At 37.9% G+C, this 10,845-nt stretch overlaps 1 protein-coding gene across 1 annotated transcript in view; it reads left to right on the top strand.

Moving 5' to 3' along the window:
* Nucleotides 1–10,476: 10,476 nt before the first annotated feature.
* vcana (versican a) overlaps nt 10,477–10,845 on the top strand; it is a 35,257-nt gene continuing 34,888 nt past the window's right edge. The window contains exon 1 of the mRNA XM_077561508.1: nt 10,477–10,540. Coding sequence (XP_077417634.1) covers nt 10,477–10,540 — 64 coding nt within the window. The remainder of the gene's footprint in view (nt 10,541–10,845) is intronic.

Raw genomic sequence — 10,845 nt, 5'->3', positions numbered from 1 at the left:
TATATATTTTCGTCATGTGCTCACGGTGTGCACCTGTCGGCTTCTCGTCGTCTTGCGAAATGACAAACTTCTTCCTGCTTTTCCGCCCCAGAGCTGCAAAGAGACAGAGTGAGCTTTGTATGGTTCTGGCTCCAATCTTCTCTCACTGTGATGTTTGAAACAGTTTGGCCTGAGCTACGCAACTTTTCTCAACCAAGCAGGACTACTTATTTGTGTTCAAGTCAAACACTGAACATGAACTTGAATCGTGTGCACTTGTAATTATCAGCTCAACCTCTAAATGTTTTGGGCCCAATTGTGTGCATGCGTTAGCCCAAATTATTAGATAATGTAGATGGCTAGCTAGATATTTAGCTAGCTAGTTAGCTATAGGCCTATAGTTTAGTTTTTGAGTGTGTTCTTTTTTTTAGGGGAGGGGGGAGTATTCCACATTTTCAATACAGAACTTAACTTATACTGTCGTTATTTACCTAGCTAGCTAGCTAGACAGATAGATTCCGTGACGTGGGAACGGTCTGTTTCTCGTTATCGACCCATTTTCTCGGGTCTTTCTCACTCACTTCCTGTCTGTTTGTTCCTTTGCCATTCGTTCCGAAGATTTGCAAGACGGTGGTGGTCACAGTGATTCAGCATTCTGCCTTTTTTCCCCAAAATAATCGCTAGAAGAATGTGAGCTGAGGCAGGGGCGTTTTGGTTAGTTGGCTGAGTCACAGTCACCGGGACCACTCATTGGGTGCGAGTACATAATAAGTTCTGGGTGTATACGGCACTTGCTGTCCTAACACATTATTCATTCCCAGCACATTGAGCTTCTAAGATCTGAAACTTTTAGTAACATTCAAATTAGTTTGAAATGGTCCTTTTTTTTTTTTTGCACTTACATCGCGGACAAAAAGGGTACGGGACGTTCCGATCACATGCCTCTTACTGCGTCTGAATTTTATGCTATTATATTTGTACTGTAATTATAGAATGGGAGAATCCGTCTTGGCTTTGTTACGGTTGATACGCAGTAGGGGTGTGAATTGCCTCGTACCCTGCGATTCGATTCGTGTCACGATTCATAGGTCACGATTCGATTCGACACCGATTAATCCCGATACTAATCTATAAATATATATATTTTTTGGATATTTTTTTTTAAAACTCAAATTTAGAAAATACAAATCAGTAAACTTGTGCATGTACACTGTAAGATTTGTATGAAAATGTATTTATTTATTTGAACCCGGCGATTCGATTCGTATCACGATTCATAGATCACGATTGGATTCGATACCAATTAATCCCGATACGGATCTATAAATTGATTATTGAGATATATTTTTTTTAACTCATATTTAGAAAATACTAATCAGTAAACTTGTACATGTACACTGTAAGATTTGTATGAAAATGTATTTATTTATTTGAACCTGGCGATTCGATTCGTATCGCGATTCATAAGACACGATTCGATACCGATTAATCCCGATACGAATCTATAAATTGATTATTGCGATTATTTTTTTTTAACTCAAATTTAGAAAATACTAATCAGTAAACTTGTACATGTACACTGTAGGATTTGTATGAAAATGTATTTATTTATTTGAACCTGGCGATTCGATTCGTATCACGATTCATAAGACACGATTTGATACCGATTAATCCCGATACGAACCTATAAATTGATTATTGCGATTATTTTTTTTAAACTCAAATTTAGAAAATACTAATCAGTAAACTTGTACATGTACACTGTAGGATTTGTATGAAAATGTATTTATTTGTTTGAAAATTCAGGTTGCAGTTTCATGTTTGAACAGCACTAAAATTAAATATTAAGGCTTAATGTTCTATTAATAAAACATTCTTTCATGATTAACATGTAAATCCTAACCCTAAGTAAGACATTTTGTTAAATATTCCCATAAAAAAATTGATGTTTAAAAATCTATTCGGCCGCATATCGAATCGAATTGCGCGCTGTAATATCGCGATATATTGCCAAATCGATTTTTTCGAACACCCCTTATACGCAGTTGTAATATTCCGGCTTTCTGCGTCTGGGGTGAAAGGCACGAGCTTTATCGACACTTCCTGTTTTGAATTGTTAATTTTCTGGAAACTGTTTATGGAAAGGGCTTCTAACAGCCATTACTTTTTGGCATATGGTTTCATTCATTTAGGGGCAGAGCAAGACATTGCAGCTCAAAGATTGAACCTTCAGCGCAGGCACGGCATGAGAAAAAGCGAGCCCTTTCTCAAACAATGCTCGTATTCTTGCATAACATTGGATGTCCTTTATTGTTTTGTATTTTGTGTACTGGGCTGTATCTGCCTAAATAACCCGAGGACAAAACAACCGAAAGATCAGAGTTAATTGGGCTAATCCAGTGGCAACCAATCGGCCCTCGGGCTGCATCAGGCCCGCCAGCTGCCTATTTGTTGCCTGCGAACTCTTATGTCATTTTTCACACTGAGCAAAGCACAATCCACGTTTTTTGTCTCCATGCCAACGATACACACGCAGCCTGTTAATGAGTCACCGAGAGTTCACCGCCGTGAGCGCAAATGTTGACTTTCAGTTTCATTTTGGGAGCAGTGTGTGTTTTCGACTTTTGTCATCCGAAGGAGCCCGGATTAAAGGAAAATGTTACGAGTCGGTGCGAAAATATAAGTGGACTGTGAAAATGGGCAATTCATAGAAAAATGGAAGGAACATTTTACATTCAAGATGCCAGGAGACGATAGCTGTGACGTAGCGTTCCAATTTGAAATTGTGTTTTTAGACCAAGAATAGAAAAAAAGGCGAGAACAAGAAAAATTATGTACGCACAATAAACCATGTAAAGAAATAATAAAGGACTGCATGAGTGAAAGGTTGGGCACGTTTGATAACAAATCGAGGAAATCTCTTTCAGATGTGGTAAATCCAGGTCCACCCCTTCCCACAGTTTGGCTTTAGCCCCGTGAGCTAGCTAGCTCCCTAGCAGGTAAATGAGCACCCGGGGAGCTAGCTAGGGAGCTCGCTAGCTAGCTAGCACACAGAACTGTGGAAGGGTTTTACTTTCTGGACTTGGATTTGCCACTTTTGACCTAGTTTTATGTCAAGATGGAAATAGAACTAACTAATGTTTTAGTTCATCTAAATATTGTAATCGTTCAAAAGTCAGAGTTCAAAGATTTCGGCAGTATTAAAACACACACTTAAATTTGAGTCCAAGATGTGAAAACACTGACTCAAACGTATCAACAACGGCTTCTGCTTTATGTTGCTTACTACCAACAGAGCTTTAAAAAGTAAATATGAGGTTTGTCATCAATCACAAATGTGTGGGGGGAAAATATGTTCTTTTAAATCAAATCAGTCCACCACTTAATGTAAACCCAAAGAAAATGAAAACATAGATCGGCCTGATTTTGATTTGTGAGAACACAATTAAAATTAGCTCTTGTGCTGCTTACCTCTCGTGGCCTCCAAATAAAGCTTGACGGATCATCCTCAGTGGTCTGGGCCTCCATACCGGGCTCCAAAGGATCAAGGTTCACATCTGTCCAGAGGCAACTTCATTTTCCCACAGAATGGATGGCTCGGGAAAACACGCTTGTTTCTCCTGTACCTGCAGGTTACAATACATTAAGAATGCTCAGTTTGGAGTGAGACTGACTGATAAGAATTGAACAATGTGTTTATTAGTGGTAGTTTGCAAGGAGAACTGTACTAGGGGTGTGCCCAAAAAATCGATTATCATAAGAATCGCGATACTCATTTAGCACGATTCAGAATCGATTTTAACCTCTGGGCGTTATTTGACCATTTTTTGGCTTTTTGTTGGTTCTGACCAAGCCATTTCAAAATAAAATAACGCCCAAGGGTTAAATGTCCCAAAATCGATTTTATTTAAATTATTTGATACTGTCTGTTCTCTTTGTTTGTGTGTGCCTTTATGGGGAGCGCTGTTCATGTTGTACCCGATTTGGCCACTGAGGGGCAGTGTGGTTCCACGCCATCTGATACACTGTTAAGTTGTAGCCAATTTAGAGAGTGGAAGGAAAAAGTCACGATCAAGTCATTCCAATAAAAGTGTTTTTTTTCCCAGCGCGGAACCGTTCTTTTGAGTGATAAAAGTGCCGCGAGTAGCGCGCTAATTAGCATTAGCGGGTCGGACTGGAGTAGATCATTACGATTCCTTGCGCATCTATAGATTGAAGCAAAAATCTTTGTCAATCAAATCATTTTGAATCAAAAATCGCTCTTTATCGAAAATCGATTCGGAATCGAATCGCAGACCCAAAAATCGGAATGTAATCGAATCATGAGACATTCAATGATTTCCACCCCTATTGGTTACCATAGCTATCTCTCAGTGTGAGGATAATACAAAATGTAAAAGTTAAATACAACTGAACGCTACGAATAGTACTTAAATCACCAAAGTACTTGCTTATTCAAGTTTATTTAAGATTATTATCCTGTGGCGCTTACATTTGCAATTCATTCCCAGGATAGATTTCAGTCTAAGCTTAAGCCATTTTCACAGTGTGGATATTTGTCATTTTGATGTTCCTCTTTATGTGTTTTCTGCTGGTTGAAAGACATTTTTATTTGATCTATGAAGGGGAATGTGCTGAGAAAAACTTTGGTTGTTTGAAACATTAATTTAGACATTTCTCCAAGGAAAACGCAGGAGTTTATTCTTACAAGGGCAATGTTTTCCACACAAGTCATATTCCTGTAGTTTATGGTTCTGGAGGGTCCCTAAAAAAAAAAGCTTGCTCCGTTTCAATAAGACAAATCCCCCGCGGGGGTTCAGCGAGAAATGTAATGCCCCCTTTAATGCTGTCTGAGTTGGCATGGGGCCGGAGATGGACCACCTTTTATAAGTCATATGATATGTGGGTCATCCCCAGGATCCAACACTGATTGGCTCTTTTTTACGCCAGGATTTATGGCGACTGAAAAGCAACAGGGGATCCTGGATTACGCATGCGGTCGAGGCGATTTAGTGAGTGACTTTGCAAGTTTGTGACGGTGACTCGTTTAAAAAGGTAAATGATGAAATGATTCCCGAAACCCGAAGCGAAGTGGTCGTTAATTAACGTCCGGGTCAGGCGGTTAATTCCATCCAGAATCCAGGTCAGGCTACAGACTACTGTGTCAATGTCCTGCCATCTGAAGGTTTACAGTATGTCAACTTAGGGTCAATATCACTGTGAAGACTTTGGCGTTCTGATCAGAGTGACTCAGCAGGAAAAAAAAAAAAAAAAAAAAACTAATAAAATTTTTAAACTGTCTAGCTAGCTAGTTAGCTTTTAAAATGGATTTCCTTTATTGTATACTTTTTTTTTTTAAATTGGATGTACATCATTTTGACATATCCCACACGCTGTTCCACTAAATACAATGTCTTTAATAAGTAGTTTAACTCATTCACTGCCATTGACGGCTATAGACGTCAAAAATTCATTTGAACTATTTCTATTTAACACATTTTTTCCACTTTTGTTAACAAGAGCATGAAAACCTAGAAATCTTTTTATTGTACATTTAGAACAGCTATAAAATTTGTGATTACTAGTGAGTTAACTCGTGAAGTCATGCGATTAATTACGATTTAAAAATGTAATAGCCTGACGTCCCTAATTTTTAATAATCTTTTCTTTTTAAATCGTGCCAGGCGATTAAAATTTTTGATGCTAATTAACTATATGACTTAAATAGTTAACTCGCGATTAATCTGTTATAAATGTACACTAAAAACATTTTTTTCTAGGTTTTCATACTTTTGTTAACAAAAGTGGAAAAAATTTCAAAAATGAATTTTTGACGTCTATAGCCGTCAATGGCAGTGAATGAGTTAAGATAATGAATCCCTCACAGGCTCCCACATATACAAACAGTTTTACATGGTTTTATCATCCACACCGTGCTTTTATTTTGAAGGTCAGACTTTAGATAGGATCTATTTTACCCGAGTGCTTGAGCGTAGACTGGGAGGATTATTGCTTTGATTTATTAATAAAATCTCGCATAGTGGAATATTACCGTCTGTTGAACCCTTTTTATGCAACCTATGAAACGTTTCGGATGATCGCACAGGTTGTTGCTACCTCAACGAGATACCAAGGAAGAATTAGTCATGAGCAAATGGCATTGCGCAGCGATTCCGAGAAATGAACGGCAGTCTCTTTTTTTTTTTTTTCGTACAAAAACCCATCACATAAATGAAAAGAGGGACACAATTTTAACAAAAATAGTTATTGAAAAATGAACTGTTTAAATATATGAAGGAAAAAAATCAAGTTTCCTTTGGAGTTCCCATTAACAGATGATCCATTTGTGTGTTTAAAAAAAAAATCCATTTCTATAAAGAACCCAGTGGTCATAAAATAACTCCGATTCTGTACTTATTGTAGGAGTGCAGAGAGGATTATGTGTAAAAAATAAAAATCTGGAAACAGATTCCTTCAAATCAAAACTCACAACTCACTGCTTACTCCATTTCATGTTTCCTGCCAGTTTGTCTTTCCTATTGTATTGATTTGATGCCTTGGGTTTGATTTGAACCGTCTTAGTTAAGCTTACACTGCCCTTTAAAGTGTCTTTGGGTGTCTTGAAAGGCGCTGATAAATTAAATTCATTATTATTATTATTATTATTAAAAGTACTGATGATTCAACACCATTCCTTAAAATCAACCTACAAAAGTACATTGAAATGTGCTCTAGTAAAAAACTAAAAAGTTAAACATGAAATGTTATTGTCGTTTATATGCTTTTTTTGGATAACTTCGGATAACTGAAACCAAACAAAAAAAAAAAACTCTTCACACTAGTTTCCTTCTTTTGTCAACTTGCTACAAGCCGAATTTCACCAGAATCATCAGGACTGAACTGACCTGATGTATTTACAAATGTGAGAAGACCTCCCTTCCCGCCTGCCCCGTATACTGACGGAATTGAGTTGCTGGCAACAACATCGGGTTGTGACTCAATTTGGAGCGGAGACATGACCACCCTGTTTCCATTGCGCGTCCACGGGCACGTGGAGCGCACACGGCTCTGTCGTCTTGGCGTGTGTGTGTACATGATGCTAGCTGGGTTAGCTGCTGTGCTAGCTTGTGTGTGTACATGATGCTAGCTGGGTTAGCTGCTGTGCTAGCTTGCGTGGCGCATGATGCTAGCTGGGTTAGCTGCTGTGCTAACTGGTCAAGAAAAAACGAAGCGATATAGGTCTAGTTATATTATAAATGGCCTTTTAAATAGATGATCATTTCTTCATTTGTACTTTAGTGATTTGATGAATGAGGTTGTTAAATAATACGAGTTAGCTTAGCATTGTTTTCGTTGGAGTGACACACTATTACGGCATTAGCTTAATGATGTTATATCTGCTGAATCTTACAACTGACTTTTGTTTATTTAATCTTCCACTTGATTACTGGTGTGAAACTGAAGGCCTGGGGGCCAGCTCGGGCCCGCCACCTCATTTTGAAAACAAATCTTTTGTGTCACGTTTCTTGCTAAAATACCAAAAATACAAATTGTCTTCAATTTTAACCCCGGAGAACCCGCGGGGTCAAATTTGGCCCCTATAAATTCTGCTACTCAAATAACAAAGACCTTTTTTTTTTTTTTTACAAATTTAACTTCAAAAGTCCAGAGTGACACTTCTGACCCCTGCATGGGGCCATCTAGTGGATGAATATTGCACTTACATGAGCCAGAGTGGTGGTGACAAGATGGCTAAAATGCAACAAATAAAACTAAAAAATTATATTGTTCAATGTAGCTGTGTATTTGATTGATTATTTTCTTAAATTCGAAATAGTTTACGGACAGTTTTTGTTATTCTGATTTTTCGAAATGATACCCCTAAATCCCAAAGGGTAAAATTTCGCCCTAATCCTAAATTAGGGAATAAATTGAAAAAAACAACATTTATTTTGGTGTTCAGTGAATTTATAGCAGTCATTTAATGTATAATTCATAATTTTCCAAAGAAGAAAAGGCTTCTTGGGTTCTCCAGGGTTAATAACATTGGGTTATTGCAAGCGTTTTTGTTCCAATCCCCCCTCAAAGTACATTGAAAAATGGTTATATATTTATTTTAATGGATTATTTTGAGTTTGTGTGACAATATGAAGGGATCATACATTTATGAATATAATTGCCCTCCAAAGGAAACCATAACTATGACGTTTCAGTAGCAAGGTTGTGTGTATGTTGCAAGAAAGACATCAACACTATAAAGCCATTTAGCTATTTGGAACCACGTTTACTCCAGCTATTTTTTTTTTCTTTCTTAAAATTATAGGCTCTATTTTAAACAGCAAGCGCACGTTTCTGTATTTTGTGCATGGAATTGTTGAAAATTCCATAGAAGGCGCATGGGGAGTGACAGTAAATGTCCTCCAATTCTGGGATGACTCTCTTTTTTTTTTTTGTGCCACACATTCTGTAAAAGTGATGATCCTGGTTGATAAGGACTCACCTTCTTGAGAGACACGATACCTGGAAAAGTCGAAATCTGATTGGACGAGGATGCCCCTCAAGAGGAACAGCTTCAAATGAAGTGTCCCCACCCATCCAGCCGCCCCCCCCCCCCCAAGGTGTCCCCATTCACTTTCAGATGGGCACTCTTCTGCCCCTCCTCCCCAACGCCAAGGAAATAACAGCGTGCGTTAAACTCAAGTCATCTTGTCGATCGCCGGCAGTTGAAGACTTTCTGTCGCTCCGTCCACAACCGTCCACAAAACTTGGAGCTCTGGAAGCATCACCGGAGAGAGAGAAGAGCTGGAGTGCGCTCTTTTTGGGGACGCTTTTACGCACGCAAGTTACGCGCTGGGATTTGCTGGATTTAAGGAGAAACTTTATGGAATCGTAACAGCTTCACCGTAAGTATTTTTTTTTTTTAATGTTTAGGTGAACGGTATGGGATTTTTTTTAATAGGTTTTAGGTGAACTCATGAATACACACTCGCACGCACGCGCACATGAACATACACATACTCACCCACATACAAAATAAAACAATAAAAAAAATAAAATAAAAAAAAGAAGAGAGAGAGAGAGAGCAATGATGATGACATGTCAAATCGGTAAAATTACAGAATTAACAATACTGAGCTCAAAAAAAGTATTTTTTTTTTAATGCTGTTGCTATTAGTGAGCTACAACATTACGAGTTCTTTTTAATAGCATGGAACGGATCAATTATTTCCTTTTCATTGTTCATGAAAGTGAACCGAGCAATGTATTTAGAGATAGTGTTTCTCATGGGTTAATTATTTTTTTTATGAATTGTTCTAAGGATTAGGGAACCACCCAACGATGCTGTTGTCCTCATACAACCTTCAAACATTGTCGCGCACGTATGGTCATGCGCACGAGCTACGCGGGTTCCAAATGATATTGCTTGTTGATAAATGCTTTGTGACCAATTATGACAGTTCTGATTTCTATGCTGCTAACGTTTGATTTGATTATTTGGAAAAATAGCAGGTGTTTGGACAAAAAATGTGCCAAAGAATGGGACCAAAACCATTTATTATTATTATTATTATTATGACTGTTTTCCTTTCTGGTTAATGCAACTTCACAAGTTAGGCGACGTTGGTACTTTCCTATTATTTAGGTCAGTAAGTATGTGTTTGCATTCAACAAAACCTCAACTCACGATATTTTAAATATTTAGTATTTGTTCTGATTAGATTGTTTTTGTTTGTTAATGTAACTAAATGTATCGGCATATCAGACATTTTGTTCTTTTATGTGCCCCATAATGTCTAAAATATGTATTGAATCTATATATTTATAGACAGAAATAATGTACTGCTTAAGCTACCCGCCACTTCTGCTTAAAGATTGTGAATGAGGGTGTGTGCGTGTGCTGTTGGACTGGGGGCGGGTGATTCAATCCTCATGTGCAGTCTGACCCCACAGGAAGCTTTGGTGTCAAACTCATTCTTGTCACTGGCCAAATAATCGTTACGGCCTCCCTCAGAGGGCCACGATGATCGGCAAAATCCATTTGAATGGACAATCAATGCCCAATTGCACCTGTATTGATTGTTATTTTAATTGCAAATTAATATATGATCAGAAGTCAAGGAAAATTGAGCAACAAAATATTACATTTTTTTCAAGTATATAAATATGGTTGGATTTAGTGAAGAAAATTTATTAAAAGTTAACAATAAGTTAATTTTCTGCCAAAATGAAAAGAATAAATCTATTTGAATAAACAAGCAACATGAATAAGATTTTTTTTTATTTTATTATTGGGCCAAATAAACCGATCTGGCGGGCCAGATCTGGCCCCCGTGCCGTACTGAAATCGACTAAAAACTGAAATGAGTCATTTTATTGCTCTATCTCTACCAAGCCGATCTCAACATGATTATTTTGAACGATATTGTTAAAACCCACAAAAACAAGAACAAAAGCTCCTGTTTCTAAATGTGCATTTATGTGTTTTTTTGTCAACAGATGATCCTAAATATAAAGCAGATCCTGTGGTTTTATTGTCTCTGTGAAGCAGCAACTGCAAGCGGTAGGTTTCAAACGGGCTTCCTGAACACTCGCCTTTCTTCCTACTCGTCCGCTGGGCTTTACTCTTGTCTTAGTCTGTCATTCATTTTTGGCAAGTTCACATTCAACCGTGTTACCAGCGATGCCTCACAGTATTCAAGTTACCCACCATTTTTTTTTTAAACGAGGGGTATCAAACAAACGGCCTGCGGGCCAAAACCGGCTTTCCAGGGGGTTCAAACCGGTCCACAAGATGAATTTGATAGTGGGGGAAAAAAAATGCTGAAGCAAACCTTGCAGTTTTGTGTTGTGTTAAGAATTATGATG

This window comes from Vanacampus margaritifer, chromosome 3 (genome assembly GCF_051991255.1).
Source record: "Vanacampus margaritifer isolate UIUO_Vmar chromosome 3, RoL_Vmar_1.0, whole genome shotgun sequence".
In the NCBI taxonomy this organism is placed as follows: Eukaryota; Metazoa; Chordata; class Actinopteri; order Syngnathiformes; family Syngnathidae; genus Vanacampus; species Vanacampus margaritifer.
Note: the sequence above shows the minus strand (reverse complement) of the source record. Positions and strands in the feature narration are given on the sequence as shown.